General features: G+C 53.0%; 1 protein-coding gene across 1 annotated transcript; it reads left to right on the forward strand.

Annotated features, from left to right (window-relative positions):
- Positions 1–7,983: 7,983 nt before the first annotated feature.
- Positions 7,984–12,603, forward strand: LOC122099999 (arpin-like). The gene is made up of 6 exons (XM_042670445.1): positions 7,984–8,076; positions 9,091–9,166; positions 9,710–9,842; positions 10,780–10,986; positions 11,095–11,255; positions 12,039–12,603. The coding sequence occupies exons 1-6, from the start codon at positions 7,985–7,987 to the stop codon at positions 12,045–12,047; spliced, it is 678 nt and encodes a 225-aa protein (XP_042526379.1). The 5' UTR covers position 7,984; the 3' UTR covers positions 12,048–12,603.
- The last annotated feature ends 2,260 nt before the right edge of the window (positions 12,604–14,863 follow it).

A 14,863-nucleotide genomic window follows, 5' to 3' on the forward strand; every position in this document is an offset into this window, starting at 1 on the left:
CTTAGAGACAGGCAGACAGACAGACACACACACACATTTTTGACATGGGGTGGAGTTATGTTATCAAATCCTATGTCTTTCCCTGAGTTCTCTTTTGCTCAAGGCTAGTGCTCTACCACTTCTGGCTTTTTCTGTGAATAATTAGAGGTAAGAGTCTCCCTTTCCTGCCTGGGCTGGTTTAAAACCGTGATCTTGGGGCTGGGAAGGTGGCTCAGTGGAAGAGTGCTTGCCTAGCATGCCTGAGGCCCTAGGTTTGATTCCTCATCACCACATTAGCAGAAAAAGCCAGAAGTAGTGCTGTGGCTCAAGTGGTAGAGCACTAGCCTTGAGCTGAAGAGCTGAGGGGCAGTGTCTAGGCCCAGAGTTCAGGCCCCACAACTGACAAAAACAAATGAAAAAATGTGATCCTCAGATCTCAACCTCCTAAGGAGCTAGGATGACAGGTGTAAGCCACCGGCTCCTGACTGTCTGGTTGTTCTATTTCTTTCCCTTAAAATATTTACACTAAATGTTAAAATGTAACACCAACAAATGTTGGAAAATGTTTGAAGTTACTTTCATTTCTTGCTCACGGCCTTCATTTCTCCTACTCAGAAACACCTTGTGTGAGTAGATTCTCCAGACATTTGCAGAACTTTAAACAAAATACTTGGGGATGTGGGGAGGGCAGTGCTGGTACTTACACTCAAGGCTAGCCATCTTCCACTTGAGTTACAACTCCACTTCTGGCTTCCTGGTGGTTAACTGAGCTAAGTAAGCATTTCAGGGACCTTTCTGCCCAGGCTGGCTTCTAACCAAGATCCTCAAGATCTCAGTCTCCTGAGTAGCTAAGATTACAGGTGTGACCATCAGTACCTGGCTTATTTTCCTTTTTAAATGGCTTCAGTTTTCTCCATTCAAACCTTAAAGTCATCTGATTTCCTTTCACATCTTCACTTTAATTAATTAATATTTTTGTTCGTCATGAGGCCTGAACTCTGGTCCTGGGCGCTATCCTTGAGCTCTTCTTCAGCTCAGGGCTCTACCTCTTGAGCCACAGCACAGCATCTGGTTTTCTAGTGGTTAATTGGAAATAAGAGTCTCTTAGACTTGCTTGCCCAGGCTGGCTTTGAACCGATATCCTCCTATTTTAACTTCCTGAATAGCTAGGATTACAGGCGTGAGCCATGGGTGCCTAGCTTAATTATTATTATTATTATTTATATACTTTTTTATTTTTTTATTTTTTATTTTTTTTTTATTTTTTTTTTTTGTCAGTCGTGGGGCTTGAACTCTGGGCCTGGGCGCTGTCCCTCAGCTCTGCAGCTCAAGGCGAGCGCTCTACCACTTGAGCTACAGCGCCACTTCCGTTATATACTTTTTTAGCTTAAAAAAATTACACATAGCTGGGAATGTGGCTTAGTGCTTGCCTAGCATGCATGAAGCCCCTGGGTTCCATTCCTCAGTACCACATACACAGAAAAAGCCAGAAGTGTCTCAAGGGGTAGAGTGCTAGCCTTGAGCAAAAGAAGCTCAGGGACAGGGTCCAGGCCTGGAATTCAAAGCCCAGGATTGGAAAAAGAAAAAAAAAAAGGCTAGGCAATAGCTCTACCATTAGCTTCATCCCCAGCCTCCACATTTTTCTGATTAGAAAAATATGACACCTTCCTTTTTAAATTTTTATTCATGGCTGGGAAGGTGAAGGTGGCTCAGTGGTAGAGCACTTGCCTTGCATGCCTGAGGCCCTGGGTTCGATTCCTCCACACCACATAAGAAAAAAAGAAAAAAGCTGAAGTAGCACTATGGCTCAAGTGGTAGAGCACTAGCTTTGAGCTGAAGAGCTGAGGGACAGCGTCCAGGCCCAGAATTCAGGCCCCACGACCGGACCCAAAAATAAATAAATAAATAAATAAATAAATTTTTATTCTTATTTTTTTGTTGGTCATGGGGCCTGAACTCTGGGCCTGGACGCTGCCCCTCAGCTCTTCAGCTCAAAGCTAGCGCTCTACCACTTGAGCCACAGCACCACTTCCGGCTTTTTCTGCTAATGTGGCGCTGAGGAATCGAACCAAGGGCCTCATGCATGCAAAACAAACACTCTAACACTGAGCCACCTTCCCAGCCCCAAGCCCTTGCTTATAATAACTAAATGTTTGGGAAATATAGGAAAAGGTAAAGAAGAAAATTAAAATACCTGTTAAGCTCATCTCTATGGCTAACTACTGCTGCTTTTTTATTTTTTCCATTTATTTTCTGTGACTCTACTCACAAACACATTTATACCAATTTCATGCTTTGCTATAAATGTCACAAATCCATTCCTGTGATTTGGTGTTAGTTGTAAAGACTGTCTTGTTTCATTTTTGTGTTGCTACTGGAGCTTGAACGCAGGCCTGGGCGCTGTTTTATACTGTTTTCCTTCCAAAGCTGTTGCTCTAACACTTGAGCCACAGCTCCATTTCTGGCTTTTAGTAGGAGCTCAGAGTCTTAGGGACTTCACTTCCCTGGGCTAGCTTCGAGCTTTGATTGTCAGATCTCAGCCCCCTGAGTATAGCATTACAGGAGTGAACCACCAGGGCCTGGCTTACATGGCTTTTTTTTGAACTCATGGCCCTGGGCTCCCTAGGCTGGAGCTGTGCTCTGTGAGCCCACCTCCAGTCCAAAGCGTCCGAGTTTTTACTTTAAAATAACAACAACAACAACAACAAAATTCCACGTTTTTGTTTGTTTTTGAATAATGCAAGGGTTCGTTTAGCATCTGGTATGAGACAGAGCTCAACTTTATCTTCCAAATTTTTAGCCAGGAGAGCCAAAGATATGGATGCAACCACTGCTCTTTCCCATGGCCCCCACTCTCCTTACTGCAGGTCACATGCCTTATTTATCGAATCTCTTTCTCAGTTTCCCATTCGGTTCTATTGATCTGTCAGTTTATTCTCCAGTCAATACCACAAAATGATTTTATTTCTTACTAGAAAAGCAATAAGGGTTTATTATAGGAAGATCAGAAAACACAGACACGCACACATGCATACACACTGGCCACTGCAGGCAGGGATTGACTTTGGTGTGTATCCTGCCAGAGTACTTAATTTATATAAAGATGTGTGTTTTATTTATTTATTGTTGGCCATGAGGTTGGACTTTGGGCCTGGGCGCTGTCCCTGAGCTGTTCAGCTCAAGGCGAGTGCTCCACCATTTTGAGCCACAGCAGCACTTCCAGTTTTCTGGGGGGTTATTAGAGATAAGAATCTCAGGGCTTGACTGGGAAGGTGGCTCAGTGGTAGAGCGCTTGCCTTGCATGAGCTGAGGGACAGCGCCCAGGTCCAGAGTTCAGGCCCCATGGCCAGACCCCAAAAAAAAAAAAGAATCTCACAGACTTTCCTGACTCAGCTGGCTTTGAACCTTGATCCTCAGATCTCAGCCTCCTGAGTTGCTAGGATTATAGGTGTGAGCCGCCAGCACCCAGCAAAGATGTATAAGTATATATCTATAAAGTAAAATGAAGACTATTCCATATAGTTTTGTAACTTTCAGAAATGTTCATTGCTAACCAAGTCTTTTCTTTTCCATTATTTACTTTATTATTTATTTATTTATTCTCATTCATTGTGTGGTCCTTAGGATACAGTTGCATAGTTTTTCCCCTTTTCATTTTTTCTTTTTCTTTCTTCCTTCCTTTCTCCTTCCTTCCTTTCTTTCTTTCTTCCTTTCTTTTCTTTCTTTCGTGCTCAAGCCTAGCGTTCTACTACTTGATCTCCAGCTTTTTGGTGGTTAATTGGACATAAGAAAATCCCAGACTTTCCATCCTGGGCTGGCTTCTAATCAAGATCCTCAGCTCTTGGTCTCTTGACTAGATAGGATTATAGCTAAGAGCCACCAGCACCCAGCCTCTACTTTTAGATATAAGTAAGATCTGTTAGTATATGCTATTTACTTCCTGATTTCCACTTACTGCACAGGTCAGTATTTAAATTTTTATTCTATTTAAGAATACTTTTGAGGGCTGGGAATGTGGCTCAGTGGTAGAGCGCTTGCCTTGCATGCATGAAACCCTGGGTTCGATTCCTCAGCACCACATAAGCAAAAAAGAAAAAAACCGGAAGTGGCGCTGTGGCTCAAGTGATTGAGCCCTAGCCTTGAGCTGACGAGCTGAGGGACAGCGCCCAGGCCCAGAGTTCAGGCTCCACGACCGGGCCCAAAAAAAAAAAAATACTTTTGATTATTTTAAAATTAAGCACATTAAGCACAAATGTAAGGCTCAGTGACAGGGCACTGGGTTAGTATGTTTGGTGCACACCTGCACACAGAAGACACTCCAGTGCACACAGGTGTACACTTGTGCAATGTACTCATGCACATGTGCAAGGACCAACTATGATTGGCAAAACTTGAAAACAAAGCTTGCTCCTGTTCTCAGCGCAGCTGTCCCAGTTCTGGCTTCCACGGAAAGCAGTCAGTCAAGAAAAGAGCAAATGTGAGTGAAGTTCTTCAAGGCAGGTGGTTTCCAGGCAGGGGAGTGGACAACCTGAGCCTCGGGGGTTTGAGTACTCATTCTGATTGGCCCCAAGGAATTCCTAGCCCCAGGTCCCAAAGACGGTGTTGGCTTGGGCTGGGGCCTTAGGCTGGGAGAGTTCCCAGCATTCCAATGTAGACAGGTTTGGTGGGGGCTGGGCTCGGAGGCTCACTTCTGTAATCATAGCTGCTCTGGAGGCTGAGATAGCAGAGCTAAAGGATCTAATTCCAAGCTAGCCCAAGGCTGAAAAGTCCTTGACAGGCTTATCTCCAATTTATCACCGAAAAGCCAGAAGTGGAGTTGTGGCTTAAGTGATTAAGGGTGAAAAAGCTTAGGGACGGTGTTGAGGCCCTAAGTTCAAGCCCCTAAACTATCACAAAAACAAATACAGATAGGCCAATTTGCCCCCAGGGTAAGGTAGTGGTAGGCGGATCCTTGAGCGCCTTTGTTTTGTTAAGTTAGTCTATTGTTCTGGGGTAGTTGGTTGAGCTCTCACTTTAGGCTGGAGGAAGCCAATTTAAACCTTAGGTGTGGGGTGGGATTTGAGACCCGGACCTTCCGAGACTGAACCTGTGCCCTCCCAGCTGGGAGTTTTAATTGCCTGGCTTTCTCTGTGAAATCATGTGATCACTTCCTCCATTTTAGTTCTCTTTGCGTGTCCCCGAGCTGTGGGTGCTCCAGCCACTGTGCTAATTGTCTCCTGTCACTCTCAGAGGAGAAAAAAAATCAAGTGCTCCTGTGAGAGGGTAGGTCAAAGCCCAGCTCCCAAGTTCTTGTCTACAATCCCAGCCACTCGGGAGGCTGGGATCAGAGGATCCAGACTCCAAGCCCTCCTGTAAACTGCCAGAAGCTGGAAGTGGAGCTGTGGCTCAAATGGTAGAGCACGAGTTCTGAGAAAGAAAAAAGCTAAGGGACAGTACCCAGGCCCTAACTTCAAGTCCTAAAATAAGTGAGATATCCTACTTTCTGTGGCAGAAACTCAACCTGTCATTTAAACACAAAATCTCCACATACACACATGCACACAGGTCTTTCAGAAGGGAATTTATAGATGTACAACCATTTGTTATAGAAAATGGGATGTTTGGGGCTGGAAATGTGGCTTAGTTGTAGAGTGCTTGCCCAGCACACATGAAGCCCTGGGTTCCATGCCTCAGTATCACACACACAGAAAAAGTGGGAAGTGGCGCTGTGGCTCAGAGCAAAAAAAACTCAGGGACAGTGCCCAAGCCCTGAGTTCAAGCCCCAGGACTGGAGAGAGAGAGAGAGAGAGAGAGAGAGAGAGAGAGAGAGAGAGAGAGAGAGAGAGAGAATGGGAAATTTGTAGGAATTCAAAAAAGAAAAAGAACTTGTAAGAATTTTTAAGAATTCAAAAACGAAAAGGAAAAGAGGAGCAAATTCATTTCAAAAGTCTGCAGTAAGAAGGAAGGAAGGGAACAAATCAATAAAATAGGAAACCAACAAGCATTAGAGGAAAATCAACATGACAAAAGCTGGTTTTCTGAGAAGATCAATAAAATTGATAAACCTCCAGATTGATCTAGAATAAAAGAAGAAAGACACAAATTGCCAATAACTATTGATTTAAGTTTGTTTACCTCTTAGGTTAAATGTACACATCTCTCCCTTTTTTTTGGTCGGAGACTGGTCTCAATTTTGGTACTGGATACTTTTGCTCATTGGTTAGTGGTTTACCAGCTGAGTCATACCTCCAACCCCTTACCTCTTCCTTCCTTCCTTCCTTCCTTCCTTCCTTTCCTCCCTCTCCCTCTCCCTCTCCCTCTTCCTTTTCTCCCTCTCCCTGTTTCTCTGTCTCTGTCTCTTTCTCTCTGTCTCTCTGCCATTCTGGGATACATATCATTCACTGCTATCCTTGGTAAATGGTGACAGGTGTTTGTAATGATTTTTTTTCTGATCCTGGGGCTCCAACTTGGCCTGGCTGGGCATTCTACCACTTGGGCCACAGCACCACTTCCAACATCTTCTGTGATTGATTCATCTCACGGACTTGCCTGCCAGGTCTGGCTTTGAACCACAATCCTCAGATCTCAGCCTCCTGAGTAGCTAGTGTTATAGGTATGGACCACTGCTGCACGTCTTGTAATCATTTTCTTTTCTTTTTCTTTTTTTTGTGCTGGTCCTGGGGCTTGAACTCGGGAGTGAGTTCAGGCTGAGGCAGTGGGGTGAAGTGTGGGCAGGGGGAGGGGAGGTGTTTCTGCCAGTGTAGACAGAGGACTGTGAGCCCGGCACACTGAGGTGACATGAAGAGATGTCGGATTCAAACCCCATCATGGATTTTCTTTCCAAACCAGGTCCCACATTTGCATTTATTGACGGGAGCATGATGGATGGTCAGTCCTCCCCTGGCATCTGATTTGACGCTTTTCTCTCCTACTGCTGCCTTTGTTTGCAGTGTCTTTGTGTTTCTTTCAGGCTGTTTTGCTGCTTCTTCTGGGCTAGTTCTTCTATTTTTGTTTGCTTTTGGTGCCAGGAGGGAGGCTTGAATTTAGGACCCAAACACTGTCCTTTAGTTTTTTTTTTTTTTTTGGCTCAGGGCTCAATCCAGTGCTCTACCACTTGAGCCATACCAGTACTTCCAGCATTTTGGTGGTTAAATGGAGATCAGAGATTTTCCTGCCAGGGCTGGTTTTGAACCTAGATTTTTGGATCTCAGCTAGGATTACAGGCATGAGCCACTGGTGCAGGGCTTCTGCTCCTGTCTGCCTGTTCTGCAGACTGTGTTGAGGAGCTGGAGTTAAGATGCGAGTGCTTGGGCTGGGAAGGTGGCTCAGGGGTAGAGTGTTCGCCTTGCATGCGTGAAGCCCTGGGTTCGATTCCTCAGCACCACATAAGCAAAGAGAAAAAAGCTGGAAGTGGAGCTGTGGCTTAAGTGATACTAGCCTTGAGCAAAAGCAGCTCAGGGACAGCACCCAGGCCCTGAGTTCAAGTCCCAGTCTCCTTTCCTGAGATGCGATGGAAGGTGGCCTGTTAGGCTGACTTTTGGAAAGAATTCAGGTGTCTTCCAAAAGGGTGCCCACAACGCAATCTAACCAATCTGAGACTCAGAAAGGGGATAGACCATAATCTGTCCACCTTTACACTAACCCAGTAGTAAACATGCATTGAAACGATCTGCTCGCGGCGGGCGGGAGGCGTGGCTCAAGTGGTGGAGTGCCCCTGCTTACTCTTCCGAGGAGGGCCCGTGCCACCACCCGCCACCCAGTCTGCTCCCTGGGCCTCAGTTTCCCCTTTGTGCACGGGTGCGAGATTTCCCTTTTAGTTGCAAGGAGGGGGGAATGGGAGGGGGGAGAGCGGGCGGACAAGCGGCGCCTCAGCGCACCCCCCCCCCCCCCAGCCGGGGCGCCGCGCAGCGCGGGCTCGGGCGGGACGCGGCGCCTTTAAGCCCGGCCCGGGGGCCCGGGGGCGGGCGGCGCAGTTCCGGGATCGGCGGCCCCGCGGCCTGGGCGCGGCGCGGCGGGATCCGGGGCCATGAGCCGCCTCTACGACGACCGCGCGCTGCGGAACCGGGCGGTGCGGGGCGCGCGGCTGCCCGGCGCCTGGGACCCCGCCGCGCACCAGGGGTAGGGCCGGGGCCGGGGGCCGGGGCCAGCGGGGGTCGGGCCGGGGCCGGGGCCGGGGGCCGGGGTCCAGCGGGGGTCGGGCCGGGGCCGGGGGCCGGGGCCCAGCGGGGGTCGGGCCGGGGTCCAGCGGGGGCCGGGGCCGGGGGCCGGGGTCCAGCGGGGGTCGGGCCAGGGCCGGGGTCCAGCGGGGGTCGGGCCAGGGCCGGGGCCCAGCGGGGGTCGGGCCAGGGCCGGGGTCCAGCGGGGGTCGGGCCAGGGCCGGGGGCCGGGGCCCAGCGGGGGTCGGGCCGGGGTCCAGCGGGGGTCGGGCCGGGGTCCAGCGGGGGTCGGGCCAGGGCCGGGGTCCAGCGGGGGTCGGGCCAGGGCCGGGGTCCAGCGGGGGTCGGGCCAGGGCCGGGGTCCAGCGGGGGTCGGGCCAGGGCCGGGGGCCGGGGTCCAGCGGGGGTCGGGCCGGGGCCGGGGGCCGGGGTCCAGCGGGGGTCGGGCCAGGGCCGGGGTCCAGCGGGGGTCGGGCCGGGGTCCGGGGCCCAGCGGGGGTCGGGCCGGGGCCGGGGGCCGGGGCCCAGCGGGGGCCGGGGCCGGGGTCCGGGGCCCAGCGGGGGTCGGGCCAGGGCCGGGGTCCAGCGGGGGTCGGGCCGGGGTCCAGCGGGGGTCGGGCCGGGGCCGGGGGCCGGGGTCCAGCGGGGGTCGGGCCAGGGCCGGGGGCCGGGGCCCAGCGGGGGTCGGGCCAGGGCCGGGGTCCAGCGGGGGTCGGGCCAGGGCCGGGGTCCAGCGGGGGTAGGGCCAGGGACGGGGTCCGGGGCCCAGCGGGGGTCGGGCCGGGGCCGGGGGCCGGGGCCCAGCGGGGGTCGGGCGCCCCCGGCTCGGGATCGGGGACCCGGGGCGCACGGGGGTCCAGCCGGCGCCCAGCCCTTGGCCCTCCAGGCCCCGGCCCGGGCAGGAGTGGTGGCTGCCCCGGCGGGCCCCGTGCGGCCTCCGAAGGCCTTGCGCCCAGCCCGCGGCCTCTCCCCACAGCGGCCCCGGCGTCCTGCTGGAGGGGGAACTGGCCGACGTCTCCCGCCACAGCGTCTGCGACGCCCGGGGCCGCAAGGTGAGGCCACCCCTGGCCACGCTCAGTCCCGACATCGGGTCCCCCCTGCGGGCCCCTCCATGGCCTGGGCCGGGCCCCGGAGGTCAAGGCCCAGAGCCAGGCCGAAGCTTCCAGGGCAGCCTGGGGCCCAGACAGCACAAGGCCGGCCCTCACCGGATGCATCCTGACCGACTCCACTCCGTGCCACCCATGCCCTCTGCCCTGGGGTCATGCCCTCCGCTGTCCTCCAGGTGTCCAGGGACAAATGGCCGGGTCACAGGCTTCCGCTACCTGGCCCGGCTCTGGTGCCCTTTCTATGCTATCTTGACCATACCCCACTCCAGCCTTATGGTATCTGGGGGTCACAGAGCTTGGGGTTCAGCCTCTGTGTGGAGTTCTGTGCCGTCCTGCCAGTGTGCTGTGGCTGCCTGGGTGGGTGGAGGTTCAGATGGGGCATCCAGCCCGCCTGGGCCTCTTTGAACAGAAGTGGGGTTCAGGACAGAGGGTGAGGGGTGTGAGGGTGGGGACAGGGTGGCCCCTCACTCTTCTGTCCCCCCACCCCAGGAACGGTACTACGTCTTGTACATCCGGCCCGGCCGCGTTCACCGCCGGAAATTTGATGCCAAGGGAAATGAGATCGAGCCCAACTTCAGTGACAGCAGGAAGGTGAACACCGGCTTCCTCCTGTCCTCCTACAGTAGGTGCTCAGCCTCCGGTGCCCGGCCTCCACCCTGCGCGCCCCCCAGCTCGGCTTCCTCCCGCCTCCAGGCACATGTGGCTGGCCTCATCTCTGACCCTTGCCATATACAAGCATGGTTGGCCTTGATGTTGGGGTTTCCCTGGCACCAGCTTCCTGCTCCCCACCTGCTCTCAGTCAGGGGTCAGGGGTCAGGGGTCAGGCTGGCGTTCCCAACTCTGCTCTTTCCCACAGCCTTTCAGCCCGAGCGTGGCTTTGGGCTCTCCTTGTGCCTGTGCCAAGGCCCGGTGCCCTCCTGTCTACTGTCCAGACCCTCACCGGGTTCTGAGGCCCTGTCCTCACCCCTTTGTGCAGTTATAACCACATCGTGAACTGGGTAACATCAGCTGGGCACTGGTGCTCATACCTGTAATCCTAGCTTCTCAGGAGGCTGAGATCTGAGGATCATGATTTGAAGCTTGCCTGGGCAGAAAAGTCAGTGAGACTCTTGTTTCCAGTTACCCAACAAGAAGCTGATAGCGGAGCTGTGGTTCAAGTGGTAGGGTGCTAGCCTTATGCAAAAAGGAGCTCAGGGACAGCACCTAGGCCCTGAGTTCAAGCCCCAGGACTGACACACACACAACAAAACCCAACCAAACAAAAACACATTAACTGTCACAGCAGGCTTGCTGTGTGCCAGGCCTGGTGCCAAGCAGTACACAGGCTTCACCCCATTCACACCTCCTGACAGGTAGGCCCTGTCTCCATTTCTATTTCTCCTAACAGAAAGGAAGTCACTCAGTGAGGCTTGCTTAGGCAGCAGGGCGGGACAGCCCGGGCCGGAGCTCCTTGACAGTGCTGGGCTGGGGGAGTCCCATCCTGCGGACGGTGGGGCACGGGTGGCATTCAGCCCTCCCCTGCTAGTCCGGCCTGCTGACCCGAGACTCTGTGCCTGCAGAGGTGGAGGCCAAGGGGGACACAGACAGGCTCACACCCGAGGCCCTGCAGGAGCTGGTGAACAAGCCGGAGCTGCTGGCCCTGACTGCCGGCCTCGCCCCCGAGCGCACGGTGGCCTTCTGGGTGCCCGAGGCAGATATGGAGGCGATGGAGCTGGAGCTGGGGACCGGGGTGCGGCTGAAGACTCGGGGCGATGGCCCTTTCCTAGGTGAGCTGTGCCATGCCCGTCCTACCCAGGGCCTCAGAGAGACCACCCCCCCGACCTGTCCAGATGGGTCCAGCCACGGGAGGGGACTGGCGGTTTCTCTTCTTGCAGAGTCGCTAGCCAAGCTGGAGGCTGGGACCGTGACCAAGTGTAATTTTGCTGGTGATGCAAAGACAGGCGCGTCCTGGACAGACAACATCATGGCCCAGAAGTCTTCCGAGGGGACCCTCGAGACCCGCGAGCAGGGAGACGGGGTAGAGGATGAGGAGTGGGTAGGTCAGATCAAGGTTGGCCGGGGAACCGGCATGGTGCCTGTGTGCGTCTTCGTGGGAGTGGTTGGACGTCCTGGTTCTGGTTGGGGCAGGGCTAGACCCGGGGGGAGGGGGGAGCATGGTGCTCCCAGCTTTGGTGGAAGTCCAGGAGAATTCTTTTGTCATCATAGGGCTGGAACTCTGGGCGCTGTCTCTCAGCTCTTCAGCTCAAGGCGAGCGCTCTACCACTTGAGCCACAGTGCCATTTCTGTTTTTCTGCTGGTTTATTGGAAATAAGAGTCTCACAGGCTTTTCTGCCTGGGCTGGCTTTGAACCGCGATCCTCAGATCTCAGCCTCCTGAGTAGCTAGGATTACAGGCGTGAGCCACCAGCGCCCGGCTGCAGCTGCTGACTCTTACCTGGCATTTTCCTCTCCCAGCTGGTGCTCTCTCCCTTGAGCCACGCCTCTACTTCCAGATTTTTGCTGATTATTTGGAGAAAGGGCTCTTTCAGATTTGTCTGACCAGGCTGGCTTCCAACACTGATCCTCAGATCTCAGCCTCCTGCGTGGCTAGGATTTCAGGCGTGAGCCAGAGTGCCCAGCCCTGTTGATTTGGAAAGTCCTCTCTCCACAGAGCATTTCGATTTTGGCTAAAGCTGTAGACGGCGTGTGAAGGTCCTTTTGTTCCAATAAAGCTAGCTGTCAAGCAGTAGAGTTGCCGCGCTGGCTGTGGGGTCAGCTCGACGGCTGGGTACCTCATTTGTCTGAAGACTCACAGGTCTGTTGGCCTTGTCTTTCTCTAGGATGACTGACATTAATGGGCCATGGATGTCTCCAGGTCCAGCCTGCATGTCCCGTGGAACCTTCGAGAACTGCCCCTTTCCACTTCTACCCTGGAGCTGAAGGGAGCAGCCAGCCAACCAGGCCCTACCTGCTTCTCCCCATGCTGCCTTTGGATTAGCCTTTAAACGAGCTCAGCTGAAATCACATCCAAGCCCTGGACACTGGTGGAGGGACCTCAGCTGCAGCTTGTGTGGCAGAGGGCAGGTGGTGGTGGACAGGGTCCCTGCCTTCCTGCACGCTGCCATCTGCCCTCCTTGGCTGCTGCCCTGTGGGCTCGGTTCTCAGGGAGGCCGGCAGCCTTTCAGGTGTGACCGGTGCCTCCACTCTCAGACTCTCTGCCAGGTCACTTTATGTCTGTTTACGTCTGGGGATCAAAGCCGGGGCTTCGTGTGGGCCAGGCAAGGGCTTCGCTAACAAGCTGCACCGCCAGCTGTGGCCTGGCACACACGCTCGGTTCCACCTTTCTTTGTTAATTGTTTTGTACTTGGAGAACTTTCTACAGATGAGTAAATCTTTAGGAAAGAATTCCTCCACATCGACTGGGTTCTTATCCGGTGGTGATGATCCTTAAAAAAAAAAAAAGAAAAAAAAGTCCTGTCTGCAGCCCTGACCACCGCACCTGGGGAGGGCGCCCAGGCCCAGGGTGTGTGGCTGTCTGAACAGGGTCTGTGTGTCCTCAGTTGAAACCTAGGTGACCAGGTCATGCGGGTCCTGCTTCAGCACAGGGAAGAGGGGGGCGTGTGAGCTGATGATTGCTGAATCTCCCTTCTGGGGCAGACTCAGTGCTGGGTGCTGGTCACTACAGCCAGACAGCATTGAGCTTTTCCTAGTGCTAGTGCTTATGCTAAGTGCTGTGAATATCTCAATAGGCCCAGCAGTTCTATGACAGGGTGTTGCCCTGTTACCCCTAGTTTTGCATATGAGACTGAAGTGCTGAGATTCTACTATCAGAGGAAGAAAGTTGAACCCAAAGATTCAAACTTAAAAGTCTGCCTGTTTTGTGTGTGTGTGTGTGTGTGTGTGTACAAGTAATGGGGCTTGAACTCAGAATCCTTAGCTTTTTGCTCAAGCCTAGAGTCTTCCAGAGTCACACATCCACTTCAGGCTTTTTTCCTTTGATTTTTATTTAAAAAAAAAAAAAAGAAAGCCGGGCGCTGGTGGCTCACGCCTGTAATCCTAGCTACTCAGGAGGCTGAGATCTGAGGATCGCCGTTCAAAGCCAGCCCGGGCAGGAGAGACCGTGAGACTCCAATAAACTACCAGAAAACCGGAAGTGGCGCTGTAGCTCAAGTGGTAGAGTGCTTGCCTTGAGCTGAAGAGCTGAGGGACAACGCCCAGGCCCAGAGTTCAAGCCCCACGACGGACAAAAAAAAAAAAAACTGTAACAATCCATAGTTACAAAAGCTCTATGTCTATACCTCTGTATATCTTTATCTTGTCACCAATGATTTTTTTTTTTTTTTGTAGTTGTGGGGCCTGAACTCGGCCTGGGCACTGTCCCTCAGCTCTTCAGCTCAAGGCTAGTGATCTACCACTTGAGCCACCAGCTCCTGGCTCAAAGATGTTTAAATAATGTTTAATGTCTATTAAGTCCCTAGCATGAACTGGTTCTTTGGGGATTGTAGTGTGTGGATGTATGATTATGGATTATTACTTTTGCGCATTGGGTATGTCGATAATTGGGCTTGAGCTCAGGGTCTGGATACTGTCTCTATTCTTACTTAAGGATGTTTTTTTACCACTTGAACCACATTTCCACTTCAGGCATTTTGCTGGTTAATTGCCAATAAAAGTCTCATGGCCGGGCTGGGAAGGTAGCTCAGTGGTAGAGTGCATGCCTTGCAAGCATGAGGCCCTGGGTTCGATTCCTCAGCACCACATAAACAGAAAAAGCCAGAAGTGGTGCTGTGGCTCCAGTGGTAGAGCACTAGCCTTGAGCTGAAGAGCTGAGGGACAGCGCCCAGACCCAGAGTTCAGGCCCCATGACCGGCAAAAAAAAAAAAAGGAAAAAAAAAAAAAGTCTCATGGCCTTCCCAGGCTGGCTTTGAACCTCAATAATCAGATCTCAGCTTCCTGAATACCTGACACTACAGATGTGAGCCACCAGTGTCTGGCTCTAGATACTGTGTGTGTGTGTGTGCGTGCCAGTTCTAGGGTTTGAATTCAGTGCTTTGGCACTGTCCATGAGCTTTGTTTGCCCCAAAAGAGCACTCTACCACTTGAGCCACAGCACCACTTCCAGCATTTTCTGCTTATGTGGTGCTGAGGAATTGAACCCAGGGCCTCATGCAAAGCAAGTACTCTACCACTGAGCCACCTTCCCAGACCTCACCAATGATGTTTTAAAAGTTACTTATGGGGGCTGGGAAGGTGGCTCAGTGGTAGAGCGCTTGCCTTGCATGCCTAAGGCCCTGGGTTCGATTCCTCTGCACCATATAAGCAAAAAGAAAAAAAGCCGGAAGTGGTGCTGTGGCTCAAGTGGTAGAGCACTAGCCTGGAGCTGAAGAGCTGAGGGACAGCGCCCAGGCCCAGAGTTCAGGCCCCACGACCAGACCCCCCCCAAAGAAAAAAAAAGTTACTTATGCTGGGCGCCAGTGGCTCATGCCTGTTATCCTACTCAAGAGGCTGAGATCTAAGGATTGTGGTTCAAAGCCAGCCTGGGCAGGAAATCCATGAGACTCATCTCCAATGAACTATCCAGAAAAGTGAGGTGGCTCAAATGGTAGAGTGATCACCTAGGGACAGTGCCCAGGCCGAGTTCAAGCCCTACGAGGGGGGGGGGGGA

The sequence above is a fragment of the Dipodomys spectabilis genome, unplaced genomic scaffold, assembly GCF_019054845.1.
Source record: "Dipodomys spectabilis isolate Male_0828 unplaced genomic scaffold, ASM1905484v1 ptg000552l, whole genome shotgun sequence".
NCBI classification, from domain to species: Eukaryota; Metazoa; Chordata; class Mammalia; order Rodentia; family Heteromyidae; genus Dipodomys; species Dipodomys spectabilis.

Coding starts and splice junctions, on each gene's coding strand:
- LOC122099999 (XM_042670445.1), top strand. CDS start 7,985: ATGAGCCGCCTCTACGACGACCGCGCGCTGCGGAACCGGGCGGTGCGG. Junction 8,077..9,090: donor GACCCCGCCGCGCACCAGGG/GTAGGGCCGGGG, acceptor CTCTCCCCACAG/CGGCCCCGGCGTCCTGCTGG. Junction 9,843..10,779: donor CTTCCTCCTGTCCTCCTACA/GTAGGTGCTCAG, acceptor CTGTGCCTGCAG/AGGTGGAGGCCAAGGGGGAC.